Source organism: Mytilus edulis, chromosome 2 (genome assembly GCF_963676685.1).
Source record: "Mytilus edulis chromosome 2, xbMytEdul2.2, whole genome shotgun sequence".
NCBI classification, from domain to species: Eukaryota; Metazoa; Mollusca; class Bivalvia; order Mytilida; family Mytilidae; genus Mytilus; species Mytilus edulis.
This window is the reverse complement of record NC_092345.1, coordinates 33,769,364-33,792,800: the sequence shown is the minus strand read 5'-3', so window position 1 is coordinate 33,792,800 and position 23,437 is coordinate 33,769,364. Positions and strand designations below refer to the sequence as shown.

The 23,437-nt window shown below is 31.2% G+C and overlaps 1 protein-coding gene across 2 annotated transcripts; it reads left to right on the top strand.

Annotated features, from left to right (window-relative positions):
• The first annotated feature begins 11 nt into the window (after window positions 1–11).
• Window positions 12–22,007, top strand: LOC139512018 (IQ calmodulin-binding motif-containing protein 1-like). 2 transcript variants are annotated; one of them, XM_071299323.1, is made up of 14 exons: window positions 12–200; window positions 1,698–1,860; window positions 2,379–2,517; window positions 3,936–4,035; window positions 4,970–5,069; window positions 5,778–5,873; window positions 8,366–8,440; window positions 9,497–9,605; window positions 9,849–9,958; window positions 13,614–13,756; window positions 17,572–17,720; window positions 19,297–19,428; window positions 19,931–20,087; window positions 21,132–22,007. In XM_071299323.1, exons 1-14 carry the CDS (start codon window positions 92–94, stop codon window positions 21,320–21,322), a joined length of 1,773 nt encoding a protein of 590 aa, XP_071155424.1. In that variant the 5' UTR covers window positions 12–91; the 3' UTR covers window positions 21,323–22,007. The 2 variants fall into 2 exon arrangements, with proteins under 2 accessions (XP_071155424.1, XP_071155425.1); XM_071299324.1 differs by lacking the exons at window positions 12–200; window positions 1,698–1,860; window positions 2,379–2,517 and adding an exon at window positions 3,599–3,679 and having other exon boundaries at window positions 21,132–21,407.
• The last annotated feature ends 1,430 nt before the right edge of the window (window positions 22,008–23,437 follow it).

Genomic DNA, 23,437 nt, shown 5'->3' with positions numbered 1-23,437 from the left:
GATTTTAAACGTAATGCTGATTCAGTCGCAAGCGCCAAAATGACCATGTAAACAAAATTTTGTGTGGCAAGTTTCAACTTATATTTTTAAAATGTCAAGACAGCCGAGTCCTACCAGAGATAAACGTGTTATCAATTTAGCATCTGAGGTAGCAGAGACACGAGACAGACGTATCCCAATTTTGCTTCTGAGGCTGAAAGGTTATTATAGTCATTCAATTTTGATTTGAACAAGACCAGTCATGCTCAAATATATTACACAAAGATTTAAACCTACATATAGATATAAAAAAAAAATCATTATCATAATCTTCCTCGAAATGAAGATAAATATTAATGTTATTGACTGGGAAATAAGAATATAAAAAGACTATCCTTACTTCATTTTTTTTTGTACTTACATGTATCTGCTTATGATCTGTCTCAGTGTCCATATCTGTACTTGTGTATATGGAAACAAGACATTTCCACCATGGACCCAGTTCACAATTGGTCGATTCCAGTTTAAACGTTTCAGCCATGTACCAATTCTGGCATATGTAAAAATAGTCCGAGATTACTCTGATGTCCAACGGCTGTTTTGCCAGACAAGCTGGGGCCGTGGGACGTCAGAGCTGGTCCCATATCAAAAAGTGGATATTTGCCCACTCAAAATAGATGCGCTGCTTCGTCGCTTCTGATGCCGACTGACGGCCTTGGAATTATATAAATCGGACATCAATCTGTTCATTTTTCATTTATCTCTTCATTTATGTAAGTTTCACCTACCTGCCAACCTTTATTTTTCCATATTTTAACAGTTTTCACAGTGACCCATCGATTTCGGCATTTTGCCTCTCATGTTCAAAGATAATCACGTGACCACGAGAAAACAGTGATGATTTATGCAAATGACCATAATTAATGTAACACCTCTTCAATTACGATGCAAGTTATCTAAATATCCGAGAGCTTCCGATTGTAACATGGTCGGAACTAAATGCGTCATACCGATCTCCTGTAAAGGAGGTGAAAAATCGTGGTTGGCTACTAATGTTAAACATCGATATTTGCATATTTTGAGTCTCGAGACCACGAACTCTCTCATAACTTGACGTCCATTTGAAAGTGAAAGTCAAAATGCCGAAATCGATGGGTCACTGTGAAAACTGTTAAAATATGGAAAAATAAAGGTTGGCAGGTAGGTGAAACTTACATAAATGAAGAGATAAATGAAAAATGAACAGATTGATGTCCGATTTATATAATTCCAAGGCCGTCAGTCGGCATCAGAAGCGACGAAGCAGCGCATCTATTTTTGGTGGGCAAATATCCACTTTTTGATATGGGACGAGCTCTGACGTCCCACGGCCCCAGCTTGTCTGGCAAAACAGCCGTTGGACGTCAGAGTAATCTCGGACTAGTATAAAAAAAGTAGTTTCAGCCATGATTTCATTTTATACTTATACACTGTCTTACACCATAAACAATCATTGTATACATGTACATGTAAATAGAACAATTTGTGTTCTACACATTGGAAACGTTTGGCCCCTTTTTGGCAATAAGTCCTTTTGGCCTTGTCATTTTGGTCCATCATACAAATATGTTTTTCCCCCTAAAAGGTGGCCAAACATCTCAAAAGTGTAGAACACAAAATTAGCTAAAAATTAACATTTTATCATGTATATGTGTATATTTCAAATTTTATTTTATTAGAAATCCTCAGCACAGCTGTAGCTGGAAGCAAAGATGGTATGAGAATTAGGAAAGAAATATGGGAATACAATCTGTTGCAAGCCCTGGTTTTAGTTTTGAAACAAGACTTTTCCATTGTGGATGGAGAATGGCAAATTGCCGCTTCACTGGCTGCTATACTCAGGTATTAATCATTGTTAACTTTATGTAATGAATTCCATCAACTGTTTTCTGATAAAATTGAAAATGGAAATTTGGAAAGTGTTGAAGAGGTAAAAACCTGACCTAAGAGCAGAAAACAGCCCAAGGCCACCAATGAGTCTTCAGTGCAGCAGGAAAATCTATCATCTGGTCCCAGAGTTGTTAATCAAATATATATGTCATTTGGTCTCGGGTAGAGTGTTTTATCATTTGCAATCATACCATATCTTCTTATTTTTATATGAGTCACATGCGTACAAATTATGCTTTAGTTTATAGTAACTAAGGCTTATTTCATTACATATATGATAAATAAATATAAACAAAAAACAACATTTACCCTTGTCACATATTGAGCTAGCTGTTCAGTGTAGTTATATGTACTAATATTGGTGTCAGATTTACTGTTCTGAAGTTTACTTTTATCAAGGAATAGATAATGTTTAAGCAATTTTCTAAATTTAATTTATAATTCACTTTTTCATAATTAACCATTTTTAGTCAAGTGTGTGCAGGCCTAGATCTTCCTAGTGCAGAAGTAAAGAAGTTTGAGGATGAGGTGCTACTTGAAGCTGTCAGCAATATGTTCTTAGTGACCAGGCGTATACAAGCAAGATATGCCAAGATTCCAGACAGAGCTGTAAGTATTGCATCTACGCTAGCCAAGGGTTACGATCCACTCCCTTTCTCTTCACCCTTGGCGGATTGAGCCAACATTTGTGAAAACAATGTTGTGCCATCTATCGGATGATTAAAGTCATTCCCATTCCGAATACATTATTCTTGACCAATGGTAGCACTTGAACTCTTCAATTTGGAGGTAAAAACACGGTAGCGTGTAGATTCTACTCACTTGATAAAGCCAGAAACAATAATATACGTCAACATTCATTCATTTGTGCATGAAACATACACATGAACTTAATCTACAAATTGATTAAAAACATTCAAGTTGTCACTAAATATAGTCGTATGTTTATAGAATGTAAAGACTTGTTGCACAATAAACACGTGGCAATTGTTTACAAACACTATCTACATTTACACGTGATCATGTTATAGGCGCTTTTTCCACTGCAACCAATAAAAATCCTTACCTTGTGTCTCTGAAATTTTATCTCAATCCGCCAAGGGTGAAGAGAAAGGGAGTGGATCGTAACCCTTGGCTAGCGAAGATGTAAGTATTATAAATTCTGAAATTATTGTGTGCATTTATTATTGTGATTTTATTATTTTATACTTACCGGTAAATGCAATTTTAATTTTTAAGATATTGAGAAAAATCCTGTTTAATTCATATAAAATATTTCAAAATGCAAGTTTTAATTATTGCGTTTACAACTATGTCACATTTTTTGCAATAATACAAACCCCTCAATAATTTCTGAATTTTCAGTAACATATTCTTATTGAACAATCATAATTCAGGGTTCTCACTAAGGCAAGTTCATGAGTCCTCGACTCATGAAAATCTGTCTGGACTCACCATTTTCAAAACTGGTGAGTCCAAAAATGCATCAAGAATGAAATATTTTGTTTAAACTGTACACATACATGTATATCATCATTATATAGCAAAAGTTTAAAAGTAATCTGAAATGAATGTCATTGAATTGCTCTATCAGGTCATATAGCAATATCCTCATGTTACTGTTGGACTTTTCAAGGGAAAATTGACAAGTCCCTTGAATTGCCTTAAAAAAATCTTAGTGAGAACCCTGTCATATGTAAACCAAATGAATTATTTGTTCTTAGTGACCAATCATATACAAGTAAGATATGTCAAGATTCCAGACAGAGCTGTGAGTATATCCTAAGTGACCCCAGATAAATGGTAGATCTGATAAATTAAACGTCATGGTTACTAGCTATAGTTGCATACTGGTTCGATAGATATTTTTCATGGCAACTTATATTTAATTTGGAATACAAGACATATAATACTTGGTGAGCAGACTGTACTTTTTTTTAATAGTTACAAATGTATGATTATGATAAATGGTAGAGATTTGCTGTTCTTGAAGTGGAATCTTAAGACTCCTTTTTTTATATTTGTAGGGTCACATGAAGGAAAGAAATAAATTACTTGCATGTTACAGAGGTGTATTGGAATCTATTGTATATTTAGCCTCAGGTCACACGAGTGTGCCAAAAAAAGGTAAATCTAAGAACTTAAGGAAATAAGATTGAGTGTATAGTCATATTAAACAATATTGAATTTGAATGCAGTAAGATCGAACGTTTTCTGTTCAATTAGACTTTAATGGACATTTTTTTTCTAATGCAATCCTTATGTAACAGTTTTTTCATTGGCTGAACTTTACTGTCAAATTCACAATGGGCCTCTTTACGGTAAGTTCAGCTATATTGGATAGGGGGCAGATTTTTTTGAAAGAGGGGTTACAGTATGAAAGTATATGGGAAATCTTATGCAAGTTTCCAAGCAAATGCTCTGTTTATACGATTTTCCCCGTATTTTTCACACCATTTTTACTTTCATTAGGAAAATCTGCCCCTTATCCAATATGGCCGGCTGCCGAACTAGCCGTGATGAGACCTGTTGACATGTCTGGTTCACCGTAATGAATTGCTGGAATCCACAAATGTTTAATTAATACAATGTAATAGAACATATTACAACACCTTAGTACCTTAAAAACACAATTTTCATGAGACATACATTGTATCCAAATCTTAGTCATACAAGTTAAGGGTTTGAAAGTTTTCATTTGAATGACATAATAGTAGATAGATAGATAATTTTATTAACCAATCATGGTGCCCAAAATTTGAGCCATACAATCAAATGAATTACAAAATAAAGCACAGAAAATGATTAGAATGTACCAAAGGCACTCATGAAGTTTTTTGTTATTTATATTTTCATGAAATTAAATATTCACCAATATGTAAGTTTTCCTTAATCCACAAAAATTGGTATATGTAACCCATGAAAATAAATTAATCCACAGTAAACCTTATTTAGATTTACATGTACTATTACTGTTTTATCATTTAATAATTATATATTTATTTATGTGTGCTGTTATCATTGAAGAATAATATTTATTTTAACTGTTTCTATATTGCAGTATTGGAATGTCCATGGTTATTACAATTACTGATCACAGATGACACCGACACAGTTGTAGCTATAATGGATCTCATTCCAAAAATACTCAGGGTTAACAGGTAACTGTAACTAATGATCTAAGGGATCGTAGACTTATTCTTGAGAGGAAGCTCCTAGCATGCTCGGAGGATGCTCAGAGTTTTTTATGTAGGCTATTCTCAGCAGTTTATGTGACAATAATTATCATGATAAATTTAGATGTCAATCAAACCAGTAGCACTTCCATAATAAGGAAAGTAAAGCATTTTAGAGCAAACTCAACTAACACCTGAGTAAACATCTGGCCTATTCAAATAAATTTTGCTTGAAATTTTACAAAACTGTAGAATAGATTAAAACTCTGTGAAAACAAATTTGAAAAAAAAAAGATTGTTTATTCATCCACTCTTAATGCTTGTAAATCTTATGACCTTTAAGTGATATTTTTTTCTAGCTATCATCTTGTATCTGTTTCTGGTATAATATTAACCATTGTAAAAGGCAAGAAAGTGATATAATGATAGCAAAAAATGTTTGATAAGGTGTAGAAAACCTCACAAATCCCTTACTGAAGGAAGTTCAGTTAAAAGGCACTGACATTTAAATTACCGGTACCATTTAATCAAAGCCTTTGTAAATAACTCACTATAACTTATTAAAAAATGAAAAAAATAACAAAGAAACAATACAAATTATTTTTATTGTTTCTTTGTTATTTTTTTCATTTTTTAATATAATTTCAAATATTAATTATGCCAAATCAATTTGTAAATGTTTGTATTTTTCAGAATTGTTCTAAGAAGCTTGAACCAGAAGTTAATTCTCAGTATAATGGATGAATTAATTTATAAACTGTCTGTTAGTAATGAAGTTAGTGTTGGAGCGTAAGTAACCATTCTAATGCAACAACGTTTGTAACGTTCATTTTGATTGGATAACGTCACTTTTTTACATGGCATCAATTGACAATTGACAATTGATGCTATGGCATAGATGCCAACCATTACGATTTTTCCGTAGTTTTTCCGATTTTGCGATAAAAACTACGCTATTACGGTCAAAGTCGAATAGTTACGGATTCCCAATCATCGACGTTCAATTTTGTAAAACGCGGATTTTTATCATTACTTTTCCGTCCTGGTCCAGTATTTAGGAAACGCCAATGTAATGCTTCCGGTTTCTCGGGAGTTATCAACCTATTGTTGGGTAACTAACTGACTTCCGAAGAGGCAAACATTTTATTAAGTAGCTTTCCCCCTTTCTCTACTTCTCCTTGACAAAACAAAAATGTTTGAGTCGAGAACATCTGAACAATTAATGAATGGAATACATACTACAGACAACATGTTAAATGACAAATTTTAGTGTGCATCACTTTGTAACCACTCGTCAGTAATTTTTATTGGTAAATGCACGTTTATGAATGATTACTGAAAACTTTTCAAAAATACGGAAAATTTGATAGTTTGTTACTGATTGTGTCAAAAGGGGGTTGGCATCTATGCTATGGGACATACGCTCAAGCGCAGACGACATATTGCAGATTTTAATTACATGTTTTAACGTTGTTTTCTGTCAGTTTCATTAGAATTGAGATAACAATATTGTATTTTAAGCTCTGTTGCCAGTAAACTTAATTTGCGACCATCAAATCCCCAATTGATGCCGTCGGAGCTTAAAATACAATACAGTTTTCTCCTAAATATCATGATGTACTATATGATATCAAAAAGAAGTAATATGCTAACAAATGATTTAGATGTACTACTGAGCATTCATTATCATTCCTTGGATACCAATTTTCATGGATTTTGTGGTTATAGGGCTAGGTTACCACGAAATTAAACGTTCAACGAATGACTAATGTTCCATTGGCTTGTATGCAGACTTCCTTAAAAACCACAAAATTAAATATCCACCGACAAGTAAGTTTTCCATAATCCACAAAAATTGGTACCCATGAAAATCCTTGAATCCTCAGCATATTACTGAAAAAAGACAAAAGTGTTATGCTTGCTCTTTCTGACAGTCATTAGTATTTAGATCTGACCAAGTAATCATATGCTGACATGTATACTTTGACTATTAATGACGTTAAAATACTAAATCCCTGTGATGTGTTTTAGTCGATTTTAGTCTCTGATGCATGATTTTTTATTATTAATTGGTTTTGGCTTTTAACTAGCTGTCAGTAACTGCGAGTACTCTCAAATCGTATTTTCTTGTTAATTCGACCTGTTGATACTGTTTATAATGCTTTTTTGTTATTTTTTATTTATATGGATCTTGTCTGTACACCAGCTTTGATTATTTGTAATATCTTCAATTTTTCACTTATTCTTACAACATTTGTATAAACTTCAAGATTATAAAAAAAACGTTTTTTTTCTAAAGTGAACATTGATTGGTTAAATATTTCTCAGTCATGTCCTGTGTTTGAATTTGTTTGTTAGCTTTTTGGTCATGAATGTTTGTCTCTAATATTTAATTAACTGTGCATTTGTATTCAGATATCGCAGATCAAATTTATTCGTTCATTGTTTAATCATACGTTTTTTGATTGAGTTAAGTCTGCCAATTGATATTTTATCGTATGTTTTTCTTTGTTGTGATGTTATGCTATTGTTTCAGAAAAAGGGAGAAGGTTTGGATCCATTAAAACGTTAACTCCCGCTGCAAATGTTTGCACCTGTCCTAAGTCAGGAATCTGATGTACAGTAGTTGTCGTTTGTTTATGTAATATATACGTGTTTCTCATTTCTCGTTTTGTTTATATAGATTAGACCGTTGGTTTTCCTGTTTGAATGGTTTTACACTAGTAATTTTGGGGCCCTTTATAGCTTGTTGTTCGGTGTGAGCCAAGGCTCCGTGTTGAAGGCCGTACTTTAACCTATAATGGTTTACTTTTTAAATTGTTATTTGTATGGAGAGTTGTCTCATTGGCACTCACACCACATCTTCCTATATCTATGAAGTTTGAATGTAGGAATGGACATCTTTTCCATTAATAAAGTCAGACAGAAGAGTTTGCTAAAGATTCAAAATAATTTTAAAGAATTCAAAGATTTGCAAGAATATAATGTTATTCATCATCAGCAAAAATAAATTCTGTACAAAAAGAAACAAGTTAGAATAATTAAAGATACATCATGTTGTGCAAAATGTGACTTTAATTCTTTGGTTTATGATTCTTTTTATTTTTTCACTTTTTATATCTCTGTGTTTAAACAGATGAATTGAATAAGCAAGAATTAAAATTATCAAAATTCAAACAACAAGAACTAAAATTTCAAAATGACAGAATAATAAACATTTCTTATTAAAGAGATAGTTTCTTTAAATTTTATCATAGACACTTTTTTTTATATATATGTAGGTCTGCTTGTAAATGTGTATTGAGAATCTGTGAGAATCATCGACCTTTAGTAGAAACCTTGTGTACCAGATATAAGTAAGTGTTGACCATCCTCATGATAGTCTTACATTGAAGACTCTTTTTAATCAGTGGTTTTGATTTCAACGATTACATAGAAAATAGAAATCTAGTACAGACATCAGCAAATTATCAAGTAAGATTGTATGACAACCTAAAATGGAATTAATATTATGAAAAAAAGGAGGACAGGCAACCCATTCGCAAGTCCCAATTAAAAAACCATATTTGAAAATAAGAAACTCCAGAACAGCAAAGCAATCAAAAAGAAAATAAAAGGCTGATAGACAAACAAATGGACAAAAAAAAAACACTTCACAGAACACTTATATAAGGATTGAGCAAATTAAACCCCACCAAAGTGGTAAGTTTAGGTTGTACCTTACACTACAGGGAGATAACTGTAAAATCAGCTAAACATTTTAATTACATTGTATTGTTAAGGGAATATTAGCTTCTCAATGATCATAATTAATGTTTGTGAAACTGCTATATATCCAATGAAAACTTTCTGAAAAAGTTTTTTGAAATTTTATATATTTTTGTAAAAGAGTCAAAGTAAATATGGAAAGTTAAACGAGCCAAATTAATTTTAGTCAAGATGTTTGGTACCACCTTAACCCTGGTGTTTCGAAAAGGTCAACAGTTCCTCCACCAGTGACACTTGTAAAGATTTGTTGATAAAATATGGGTGTTTGTTAAAAGACATGTGGATAAACATGACTTAAACAGTAATCCAACAATATGTCATTTTCTGTTAAAAAAAACCCACCAACAAATAAGATGTGGTATGATTGCTAATGAAACAAATCTCCATTTATATCAACCAAATGAAATAGAATTGAGCAACTACTGGTATAAGTCACAATATAAGAAAAGAAAAAACACCCACAGTACAGAACAATTAAGAAATTACTAATGGAGCCTCACATTTCTTCATTCAAATAGATTTTATATTTCTCTTATGATTACAATATATGTAAATCATTATTCCATGTATAATTTTATATGTTTCAAAATAATTACATGTGAAATTATGAACAGAACATAAAAATACACTTGAATATTTTGCAGAGGCTTAAGGCCATTATTAGCAAAATGGGAAGGAGCAGGATTTAGTCGAGATTTAAAAGAAATCCATCTTTTACTTCAAGCAGGGAATGCACAGAAAGCTGAAAATGAGGTAAAAAGATTTAATATATATATTGATTTAGTGTTTTGAAGTAAAAAGAGTAAAATAAAACATTAATTTTCTTATCTAGATTATATATTTTACAATAAAAGGTACACATTAATTTTGCTGGTACCACTAGTTTATATCCCTCTGCTTTTCGTATTGAAAATTGGCTAAGAAACTAAAAAAAATATGTTTGACATAATAATGGTGTCAAAATGCTGTAAGTTTTAATGATATTTCTAATTCCAGAGATTTTTTCGTGCGGCTATAACTATCCAAGCTGTATGGAAAGGATTTATTACAAGAAAGAAGCTGGTGAAAGCTAACAAAACATTCTCCAAATTTCAACAACAATATAGGTATTATGTAGTTAAGTTTCTGTTCAATGCATTTACAATGTTTCATAATAGTATTTGCTATACTGTACATTCATAATATTTTGTTGTAATCCAATTTTGTGGATTTCATGGGTACAAGTAAACCACGAAATGAAATGTTCAATGAATGACAAATTTTCTATAGGCTTGTATGAAAACCTTGACACAAAACCATGAAATTAAATATACACGAACATACAAGTTTTCCTTTATCCACGAACATTGGTACCCACGAAAATAAATGAATTGACAGCTGTATTAATTAGAATACAAATCCTGTTTCAAAGCCTTCTTATAAGGATGTCATAACATGTCATTCTGCTTCCTTGTTTAACGACCTTTTGGACTTTGCAATTTGTCTTAAGCTTTAAATACACACCTTCAAAAATATGGAGGCAGTCATTTCATGGAAATTGATGCGATTGTCGCACAAGTAATAGGTTAAGCACTATTAAACCAGGTTCAATCCACCGTTTTCTACATCTAAAAATGCCTGTATCAAGTCAGGAATATGACAGTTGTTGTCCATTCATTTGATGAATTTTATCATTTGATTTTGCCATTTGATTAGGGACTTCCCGTTTTGAATTTTCCTCAGAGTTCAGTATTTTTGTGATTTTACTTTTTTCATTGGTTGAGTTAACAATTATTAAAACAGACAGTATATATTATATTTAAAATTAGAGAAACAAAGTGACGTAATAATGCTAACCCTGTATATTTCTAGTAATTAACAGGTTTATGCTTGAAATTATAGGGCTTTAGTGATAAACATAGTTTACATCCCCTTTTTTTAAACTTTGGTGTTTTGTTGTCTCATTGGCAATCATACCACATCTCATTATTGTTATATTGATATACTATAGTAGGGCTTCAGTGATGAACAGGGTTTGGTAGAATCAACATTTATTATTACAAATTAAATTAACCAATTATTGCTATACTAGAGATACAATAACACCTAAAAGATCTCAATTAAAATTGGTAGAACTTGATTGTACTATACTAAAATTTACCATGTTTTATTTTTATACGACCGCAAAATTTGAAAAAATTTTCGTCGTATATTGCTATCACGTTGGCGTCGTCGTCGTCATCGTCGTCGTCGTCGTCGTCCGAATACTTTTAGTTTTCGCACTCTAACTTTAGTAAAAATGAATGGAAATCTATGAAATTTTAACACAAGGTTAATGACCACAAAAGGAAGGTTGGTATTGATTTTGGGAGTTTTGGTCCCAACATTTTAGGAATTAGGGGCCAAAAAGGGCCCAAATAAGCATTTTCTTGGTTTTCGCACTATAACTTTAGTTTAAGTTAATAGAAATCTATGAAATTTTGACACAAGGTTTATGACCACAAAAGAACGGTTGGGATTGATTTTGGGAGTTTTGGTTTCAACAGTTTAGGAATTAGGGGCCAAAAAAGGGCCCAAATAAGCATTATTCTTGGTTTTCGCACAATAACTTTAGTTTAAGTAAATAGAAATCAATGAAATTTAAACACAATGTTAATGACTACAAAAGGAAGGTTGGTATTGATTTTGTGAGTTTAGGTCCCAACAGTTTAGGAATTAGGGGCCAAAAAGGGACCCAAATAAGCATTTTTCTTGGTTTTCGTACCATAACGTTAGTATAAGTAAATAGAAATCTATGAAATTTAAATACAAGGTTTATGACCATAAAAGGAAGGTTGGTATTGATTTTGGGAGTTTTGGTCCCAACAGAATAAGGGGCCCAAAGGGTCCAAAATTAAACTTTGTTTGATTTCATCAAAATTGAATAATTGGGGTTCTTTGATATGCCGAATCTAACTGTCATGACTGTGTATGTAGATTCTTAACTTTTGGTCCCGTTTTCAAATTGGTCTACATTAAGGTCCAAAGGGTCCAAAATTAAAGTCATAAGAAACCTCAAATCAAAAAAAAATAATGCATATGATTTTTATAACTCAATGGATAGTTTTCATTATAAAACTTATGTACATATACTTTTTTCTGAAGAAAATTCTTTAATTTATTCATATTTAGAAGAAGTTTACTTTATTTGAATAGCTTCCTTCCAGCAAGCTATTCCCCCCGACATATTTTCCGTATGCAAGGTGACCTCAGTGTGACCCATCTCGTAAAAATCCGGTGACCACAATACGCATGGATGTCCTTAAAATAAACTATTATCTGAATTTACATGTTAAACACGTGCTCAATTTCCATGCTTTTTTGTTTATTTTTCGTCAATTGTTGACAAACAGGTGACAATCGTTAAACTTCGGCTTCAAAACACGAACTTTAATTACCTGCCATATTTTCACAACAACACTGACCGATTGAGAAAAAAAATTGACAATTATACGAAATTTACACGAAAAAAATGATAAATTCGAGCACAGAAGACGAAGTTTAGGATGTTTGTATGCATTAGTTCAAGAATTGGAAGAACATTATTTTTCACCGGTCACTCGTTTCTTATGACTTTAAACTTAGTTTGATTTTGACAAAAAATGAATCAGTTAGGTTCTTTGATATGCTGAATCTAAAAATGTACTTAGATTCTTGATTATTGGCCCAGTTTTCAAGTTGGTCCAAATCGGGGTCCAAAATTAAACTTTGTTTGATTTCATCAAAAATTGATTAAATGGGGTTCTTTGATATACCAAATCTAACTGTGTATGTAGATTCTTCATTTTTGGTCCTGTTTTCAAATTGGTCTACACTAAAGTCCAAAGGGTCCAAAATTAAACTTAGTCTGATATTAACAAAAATTGAAATCTTGAGGTTCTTTGATATGCTGAATCCAAAAATGTACTTAGATTTTTTATTATGGGCCCAGTTTTCAAGTTGGTCCAAATCAGGATCTAAAATTATTATATTAAGTATTGTGCAATAGCAAGTCTTTTCAATTGCACAGTATTGCGCAATGGCAAGGAATATCTAATTGCACAATATTGTGAAATAGCAATTTTTTTTTAATTAGAGTTATCTTTCTTTGTCCAGAATAGTAAGCAAGAAATATCTAATTGCAAAATATTGTGCAATAGCAAGATTTTTTTTTTACTTGGAGTTATCTTTCTTTGTCCAGAATCAACTTAAATCTTTGTTATATACAATATACAATGTATATTCACTTTTTACTACCAACTGATAAATTAAAATAATCTTTACCATTCAGTGATAACAAGCAGTTTTTTTACATCTTATTTCCTTATCTTATCTAAAATGTTTTTAGATAATGTATGTTGAACATTTGCCAGACATGACAATGATGTCATTTTCTATTTTTATTTGCCAATAACTTTATGTAAATAACTTCATTGGAAATTTGCCAATATAAAATGTTGCTGATGAAGTTTTTTTTTATTGTTTTATACAATAAACAATGTATATTCACTTTTACTACCAACCAATCTTTACCATTCAGTGATAACAAGCACTTTATTTTTTAAACATAAACAAGTATAAGTCGTTAATTATGTTTTAAGCTGCATGATATTGAAAATACTTTAACTTTGGTAACAGTCTGATTAAAATCTCAGCGCTCTGAGACACAGAACATATCATAAAACAGGAGCGCTGAGAGGTTTGATATTAATCAGACTGTTTTGGTAACAAACTAGAACCAGACTAAATATTTTTATATTGTAGATTAAAGAAAAGGGTATTAGAAGAAAGAAAAGTGCAGGCAAAGGAAGCCATAGAATTACAGAGACAACTAAAGTTAAATAGACAAAGAATAATGAGGGAATTTAAAGAGAAACAATTACATACTGTAGAAATTTTACCAGCAGGTAATGTACTAAAACATAGCAGACTGATCCACTACGTCACTACATATCATTGGGAAAAAATCAACAGTTTCAGGTTTTGATATCTGCAAAAATATTGTGGGGGTCTTTATTTACCATGACATTCAAATTCTACAAGAAATTGTTCTTTTCTTTGACCTTAGTTAATTTCACAAAACTTTGAAAAGATGTGGTAAGATTTAGAAAATGACATTTCATCATTTTAAATTAAGCAGATTTATCTGATATATTCTAAAGCACTTCAGAATAGCCCATTTCCATATTTCCGACTTTTGACTGGAATATATATTTTTTCGACAAGTTACCTTCTCCTTGGTAGGAAATCCTGGTTTTCAGTCAAGCAAGAGCATTGTAATAAAAAAATTCAAGATTTTAATTGGTACAATTTTCATGGAAAGTTAACTGTTTAAATGCTTTCTATGCATGACTAAATCATCGGAAAACAAGTAAATTTCCCCTCAAAATTGGTTGCTTGTAATTGACTTACAGGATGTCCAACAACAGAATAGGTAACCTGTCTAATAATTGTAGAACCGGGAGTCAAAAGTCAGTTATATGAAAATGGTCTATTAATTATCATACACATTTCAATGACTGAAGGCTTCCTTTTTTTCTGTCAAGGTAAATAACTGCATGCTATATTCAGTCTCAAACAAATTCTGAGTTTTGTCTAAGCGAATGAAAAAACTTTTGTGTATAAATTGATTGCTAAGACCTTTTTAAGTATAAAAATTCATTAATAAGAAAACAATATTTGTGATGTTGTTTATATAAATTCAGAATAACCTGTAATGTGATATTTAATGTATTTTGTGGTAAAGAAACAAATTTAATTTTGAATGTAACACATTTTCTGATTGACTGAAAAAATGTGGTGCACACTTTTTAATAACCTGTTACACGAGTTATTCAGTGTGCACTACATTTTTTATGTTATTTCTTCATAGACATAAACAAATATTACAGTTATTCCTTAAATATTTCATTTATCAAGTTTATGGATAGAACAAGGGTTGATTTTTTTATATGCCCCAATCAACTTTTTGCAATACAGATATGAAATTTTCTTGTTGGGTATCAAATTTTCATTATTGGCTACTAAATTCACAAAATGAGTACACCATAGATAATTATACTTGCAGATAGAGTAAACCAGAATCTGCAGGATATGTTGTTCGTCAAAGCTAAGAAAAATATAATAGCCTTTCAAGAATTATTTGGACTAATAGTCCGGCGGCTACAAGCATATTTCAGACGAATTGTGCACATCCTGCTACAAGCATGAAATTTGGCACAGACCTTCCTCAACTATTTCTCTTTTATTTCAGATAGGGAGGCATTTGAAAAAAATGTCTCACTTCTGGTAAAATCCAAAATGCGGACTTCATACTTAAATCAGCCTAATATCGAATGCTAGTATTTGAAAAGGTGTTATTATCATGCTACAATCATAATATTTGGTACAAATCTTTGTTTTGAACTACTTTTGGATATATTATATAGATAAGATGTTTTCAAAAACCCTACTTCCGGTAAATTTCAACATGGCGGACATTGTACTAAAATAAGCTTATTTTTTAGAGAAGCTAATTGAAATGTGTTTTAACGTATTGCTACTATCATTACATTGTGCAGGAACCTTTCTTTGGTGCTTCTAATGGATACAATGTATGAGAAATCTGTCTTGAAATCCCCTACTTCCGGTAATATCCAAAATGGCGGACATAGAAATATCAATTCATTATTTAAATATTCAAATTTTTTTCAAAATGTAAAGAAAATGTTGTTTTTTGTGCTGGTCATTAAACTTTTGGCTTTAAGTTATCCTCAAAACCCCTAATTTGACAGAAAAAAAAATGGCGTAAATTTCAAAGATGAGTCCTCAGTCCATTTCTTTGATGTAGAATTTTGGATAGATTGATTAAAGAATAATAAAATCACTATAATACTAAAACATTTTTAAAACTACTACTACTATTCGGCCAAAAATACATGTTTATTCTCAGTCACCACACACGCAAATAAAGCAGTGCACTGGAGACCCGATTTCCACATTAACAACGACCGCGACATCCTTTCTTACAACAAAAGTCAGGATATTCTATCTTATCCACCACGTTATGTATTTCAAGTTTAGCACCATGTTCACATTAAGAGGAAGACACTAGAATCATTATGCATGCATCTGATGCAGTGAAACACAAACTTAAACGAGTTAGTCGTTACTGATGATGCTGCCATTACTGTTTCGCTTCTTCGTGACATAGGGGTAGACGAACTATGGATTGTGTTTGGGAGGGCAAAAAACTTTGAATTAATATCTATCAATTACCTTCCAAATGCACTAGGCAATGAGTGATCACACACACTTATTGTGATCCATGCCTTTACCGGTTGTGATACAGTTCTCTCTTTGCTTGAAAAGAAAAAAGACTGTGTGTGAGACATTGATGGCATTTGAAGATGTGACTTTAACATAAAGAATGATGATTGATCAAACTAAATCACCGAGGTTTTACTGTAAGATCGCACAAACTTAACAGATTTGGTTAACATGGTTAACGAAGCAAGAAAATAACTATTTGTGCAAAAGGGAAGGCTAATTGAGGCTATTCCCTCAACTTGGTCTAGTCTTTTCCAGCATTTAAAACAAGCAATATACTAGGGCAGGTGTTTAGGGAGACAAGCTTGGAATTGGCCCTTATGCTACCCAGTCCAGGTGCTAATGGATGACGAAGGGACAAAGGGGATCCCTTTTAAAAAAACTCTTTCTGAGGCCTCATCATTTTGTCAGAAGCTTGTACATGTGGATGTAAGAAAGGATGATGCGATTTGTAAATGTGAAAAATAGGGTCTCCTGTAGACTGCCTTGTGTGAATGTGGTGGTGATCGTGAATAAACATGTATTTTTGGCTGAATAGTAGTAGTAATTTTAAAAATGTTTTAGTACTTTAGTAAATTTATTTTGCTTTAATCAATCTATCCAAAACTCTACATTGAAGGTATGGATTGAGGACTCCTCATTGAAATTTACACCAGATTGTTTTTTTTTACTGGAAGTGTTAACTTTGTATTTAAACATTTACAACAGAATAGAATAAGTGGTTTTGAGGATAACTTAAAGCCAAAAATTTAATGACCAGCACAATAAACAACATTTTCTTTACATTTAAAAAAAAGTTGAATATATAAAAAAGAAATTGATATTTCTATGTCCGCCAATTTGGATATTACCAGAAGTAAAGGTTTTAAAGAAATATGTCTTATACATTGTATGCATGAGAAGCACCAAAGAAAGGTTCCTGCACAATGTAATACGTTTAAACATATTTCAATTACCCTCCCTAAAAAATAAGCTTATTTTAGTACAATGTCCGCCATATTAAATTTTACCGGAAGTAGGGGTTTTCAAGACATCTAATTTGTATTATATATCCAAAAGTAGTAAAAAACAAAGGTTTGTACCAAGTATTATGATAGTAGCATGATTATAACACCTTTTCACATACTAGCCTTCGATATTGGGCTGATTTAAGTATGAAGTCCTCCATTTTGGATTTAACCGGAAATGCAACATTTTTTTCAAATACCTCCCTATCTGGAATAAAAGAGTAATGGTTGAGGAAGGTCAATGCCAAATTTCATGCTTGTAGCAGGATGTGCACAGTTTTTCACAAAGCCACCGTACAATAAAGGATATTTTGAAACAGTTAGATGTAACTTTTAAGTACCAGTTCAAATATTACAATCATAAATTTATTATTTAGTCACAATTCTCATAAAAATTATAATTGTAGCCATGCTGGAAAGATACATGCAGAGACAACAGAATAAATCTGCTGTTCTTATACAGAAATCATGGAGGGGTCATCATGCACGAAACAGCATGCAAGACCGAGAAGTATTTGTTAAACGTTATAGAGCAGCCATTACTGTCCAGCGTGCTGTAAGCATTTAAGTTGTGTTTGTAGAACATATAAAACTATAATCAAGTTTTCATTAATTATAGGTTTTTCACCTTTTTCATATCACATCAGTGTCAGATCCAGAAATTTTCATAAGAGGGTGCCCACTGACTGCCTAGGAGGGGAACTGTTCCAGCCATGCTTCAGTGATTCCCTAAATAAGCACCAATTTTTCCCACAAAAGGGGGTCAGTCCCCCTGAAAAACCTGCTAAATAGGCCTATGCACATCAACAGTTAGCTTTAATTGAAACAAATGAATTCCCCTTATATTCAAAAACTTATACAATAATATATATACATTGTATTTATTTTTCTGTCATGCCAATTACTTTTAGTTATCATATGATACTTATGACAGTTATGTTATATTATGACAGTGTGGGTCATTTGTACATATTTATTACTTTATAAAGATAATCTAAAAAAGGGTGAATCTATACAAGTTGTTATGAAAATACAAAGTCATAGAAAATTAAAGAATATTGTTTGGTTGTACCTTAGGGGAAAATGTCATGAAATGCCATGTACAGGTTGCTGTTCTGTAGCCTGAGAGTGGAACATCTTTGACAATAGATTTAAGATCTAATGGTTTATTAAAGTTCATGATGGTACCTAGCAAGGTTAAGATGGTCATAAGCATATTCAAGATGACCCCTAGTATTAACTGTTTTATATTACTTGAAAACATCTACACAATATTACTCAAAACTTCAACTATATATTGATTTTTACATGCAGGTTGACTGTCCCTCTGGTTTCTTTCGTCCCTCTTTTAGGAAATGGTTGAAGAAGCTAGAAGAAAGATGAAATAAAAATCAAAGGTTCTTTGTAACTTAAGGTAGCACAATACAAAGATTTTATAACTCCAACTCCCAAGTTTTAAAATGCTGTAACTTTCTTAATAATGCTTGAAAATTTATAAAAGTGGTAGTTTTGGATAGCTAACAGATTACTCTTTCAAATTAATGCAATGTTAGTATTATGCAACAATTATGTAACCAATTATAATATTAACTGTGTCTAAAATATTTTTCACCAAATTTCCACTTTCAAATGAAATTAGCTTCTTCATAGGTATCCCTAGAGGGTCGATTTTATTATATGTTGTTCGTATGGCCATTATCTACAAAAGGGTGTCTCAGATTTCAGATAGAATGTATAGAACAAATTTTACACCTAATTAAACATTATCTTCTTTTATTTGGTTAGGATGTTTACACTAATAAGAGATTTATGAGAGAATGGAATACCATAGAGACAATCTGAGACACCCTTTTGAAGCCCATGATGTGTTGATTAAGATTTCGTTTAAATTTTCTGTATAGTTGAACTTATCCACATTTTGCCGCTAATTACATAATAATTGATTACATAATGATTGCATAATAAAAATATTGCATTCATTTAAAAGAATTATCTTTTATCTATCTATATATATACCTCTTTTGTTATTTTTTATGCATTCATAAGAAAGTTACAGCATTTCAAAGGTTAGTGATTGGAAGTAAAACAATCTTTGTATTGTGCTACCTTAATATGTTGTTTTTCACATGCAGGTTAGGAAATGGTTGAAAAAGCTAGAAGACAAAAGAAATAAAATTAAAGCATCACTTAAACCTCCAGGACTCACTGATGACAGAAGAGTAGAAATACAAAGACTTATCAACCAGAACAGAGAATTAAAACCAGTAAGTTTTATTAGCTAAATCAGAATTAAGCAAGGGAGACAATCAAGGAGACTATTTATAAGGAAAAAGATAATATAGAACAGAACTGAACCACAAAGTGAACAAAACAGTTTTTTTCTACTGTATAAAGCATATTGACTATGCACATTAAATATGTATCTGCTTTACCAAAAGCAAAATTATTATGCAAATAAAATAGATTGAATGAAAATGAAAATAAACCAATACCAGATGAAATTATTAGATATAAAGATTAAAAATATTAATATGATAGTTAGTTAAGAAGTGGACTGATATTTAAAAGTAATTAACAAAAATACTGTACTCTGAGGAAAATTCAAAATGGAAAGTCCCTAATCAAATGGCAAAATAAAAAGCACAAACAAATCAAATGAATGGATATCAACTGTCATATTCCTTACTTGGTACAATTTATATGTAACACAAAAAAAAAACATTTTGAAAGAGAATTATAATTAAGTACTATTAACTTTTACTTCAGACTGTGTATACATCAAGAGAAGAATTAGAACAAGGACATAAAAAAGCAGCAGAAATGTTAGCTCGTTATTATCAATCTGCAAGAGTAAACAGAGAAAAACAGCACCACAGGGAAGCTTTAATAGCCAGATTAAATGTAGATTCTGAACTTGTACATTGTAAGTATAGTTTTTAGCCTACTTTTTAAATTTTGTGTAATTTTCTATCATTTATAATTTTGTGTAATATTCTATCATTTAAAATTTTCTTTGTATAAACGGAGGTCTACTTATCATCTATTTGAGAATCAAAAATGAGAAATTGAAAATTTGTTAATAAAATTTTAGATTTAATTCATTATTAATAAAAATGTATTTTTCTTGATTTTAAAAACAAAATCATTGATTTTTAATTTTGTAGTTTTGCTGTATCTGAGATATATATTTATATATGAGTTAACTATGAAAAAGGATTATAGAAAGTAAACAAGCATTGGTTAGGAACAGCATTGAAACTTCGAATAAGAAATGGCAAAAAAATCTACAAGTTTTATGCACATGATAAGTTGCAATATGGTATATAGTCAAAATAATAACAGAAGTAGTATATATGAATGCAAAGTTTCTCCAGCTTTTAGATTTACAAAAAATACATATGCATGTTTTTCAGTGGTTGTGGTTTGATGATGAAGTTCCTAGGTGTTTCTCATTTCTTGTTTTTTATATAGATTATACCTTTGGTTTTCCTGTTTGAATTACTTTACACTAATCATATTGGGGGCATTTTATATCTTGCTGTTCGTTGTGAGCCAATGATCCATGTATTAGGCCATGCTTTGACCTATAATTGTTAACTTTTTATACTCTGTGACTTCGATGGAGAGTTGTCTCATTAACACTCATACCTCATCTTCTTATAATTTTTATGAGATCTAAAATAAGTAGTTTAATTTTTTGCAATCCTCAAAATGCTAGTTACACATTCCCTTTTTAAACCTTAACAAACTTCTAAATAAGACATTAAGTCCTTTTGGACTATTTTGTAAGAAAATGCCCTTATCCAGCACGAATATGACAGTTGTTAACCTTTAGTTTGATGTGTTTCAGCTTTTGATTTTGCCATTTGAAAAGGACTTTCTGTTTTGTATTTTACCTGGAGTTCAGTATTTTTTTTTATTCTTTTACTTTATATGCATTTTTTTTATTTTATTACTTCAATTTTAGTGGCACCACCATTAAACAGTGTAACAGATAAAGATGTAGAAATGTATTCCAGTAATTTGTTACCAGTAGCAACTAAAGCAAAAAATAATCATATTGAACAATTACGATTACTACGGCAACCCTGGTGGAAAAAGTTGTGTGATGAATATCAAGACCAGGAATATGTGGATGATGAACAAATTATATTTTAGGGCTTGAAACAAGAATTGATTTTGTATGACATACAATATGGATATTGCATTTGGTTACTATATGTTCTGAAAGAAATGTTATATTCTATAGGCAAAATGATATTGACCAAATTTCATGTAATAACCAGAGATGACTAGTAAGTTATGTTTGAACATTATTAATGTTATCAAGTGGTACTTCAGAAGTGTTATACCATCAACTAGTGCAGGCTTACTGTTAGTTACATTCTATAGGGAAATTGTAATAGAAACGATTATAGTAGTTTTTACTGGAATGGAAAGTCTGGTATAAAAACGTGAAGATGTGGTATGTTTGCTCATGAGAAAAGGTTTAACAGAAACCAAAACACAAAGATGTTTATAACTATTGATTACCATATAAGTCTTTGAAAATCTTTGAAAATGACCAAATCCCATGCCATATTGGATTTACATTTTTTGTCTTGTGCTATTATTCATAAAGATGGTACAAGTTAATTAAAGTTTTGTCTAAAAAATGACCAAAGTTATAAAGTTATTGAGAAAACTATATTACCACTTTTATCATTTGATTGAAGACACCTTTTATGAATATACATTTCATTAAGCACATATCTTTGTTTGTAGACTTATAAATCCGTCCATTTAGTGTCTGTGATACTGTACAGTTAAATTTTAATAATGAATATATTTCTATATATTTAAATCTTCTTTGTTTTTAATCAATACATACATATACAATAAAGTCACACACATATAACATAAAGTCACACACATATAAAATAAAACACACACATATCAAATGAAGTCAGTTGAATACATTATGGTTTAATACAGCAAAAGATTTAAAACAAAATTGAAATAATTATTAACAGCTAATAACTGGATGTTTTGCTACAAACCATACCAAACTCTTTATATGGCAAGACTACACATATTGAAAGTCTTATATTCTGTTAATTGACACACATTAAACAGGTTACTAACCACACACACCCTATTGTACTTTGTTTTTTGGTCTTTGATATCAAGTTGGCAATCATGCAACATCTTTTCTTTACATACAAACCTTTTCATGATATTTTTCTTTAGTAAATGTTGGTCATTAGGGATCACATGATTATATGACCAATCCACTTAACTGGCATTAAAAACTATTCAATCAAAAGAATGTACTGAAAAATAAATCATAACGTCTATAGCAAATAGTGAAAAATATAATTTGTTCAAATTAAGCAACACTGACAGCATTCTGTGTTGCTGCCATGATTTAAGTTTTAATTTACTTTACTAGCTTTGTCACTTCACGTTTCCAATTATATTTTTTTTTATAGAAACACCAAATTAAAAAGGAATGATGCTTTGAAACACCCAAAACATATGATTAAGACTCAGATCTTTTTCCAGCAATGAAATGTAGAGTTAATGGAATTCGATGTTATTGACATACAAATGAGAGGTTGAGCTAGCTACAAAACCAGGTTAAATCCATCATTCTTTACATAAGGAAACTCCTGTACTAAGTCAGGAATATAGCATTTGTTTGTTGCCATGCAATTGATGTGTTTGAGCTTTTGATTTTTGTCATTTGATAAAAGACTTTTTGGTTGTATTTTACTCTTTCCTACAACTTTCAAATTCAAGAGAATATTTTTTTAACCCCTTTTAGAATGAAACTAGATGTGATGATCATTGACTTGGTATTATTACACCTAAAACAAAATAATTTTTCAAATATAATACACCCCCTGACTTGAGCCAGTCAATAATCTGTAATTGAGTTATATAATGACATTTGAATTAGTTTCTTAATTGCAAAAAGACAGTAAACAGGGCAAATCTCTGTTTTAATTTTTTAGTAATGTTTGGTTTACAGTTAACACTAAGATTCAGTCTATAAGGTTATAGTTTTCAGTTATTAATAACTTTGTAAAACTTTCATGAAAGTACATGAATATGAAGTTTAGACAGTAGGTCAAAAAATTCCTGCTCCAATAATTTTATGAACACTGGGTGCACACTGAATTTAGCTACGACATAAGGAACATATCCAATATCATCCGTGAAACGGTTATTCGATCCATAACGGTCAACCAACTCGTGATGGCGTCCGTAAAATATACGGAGGGATAATTT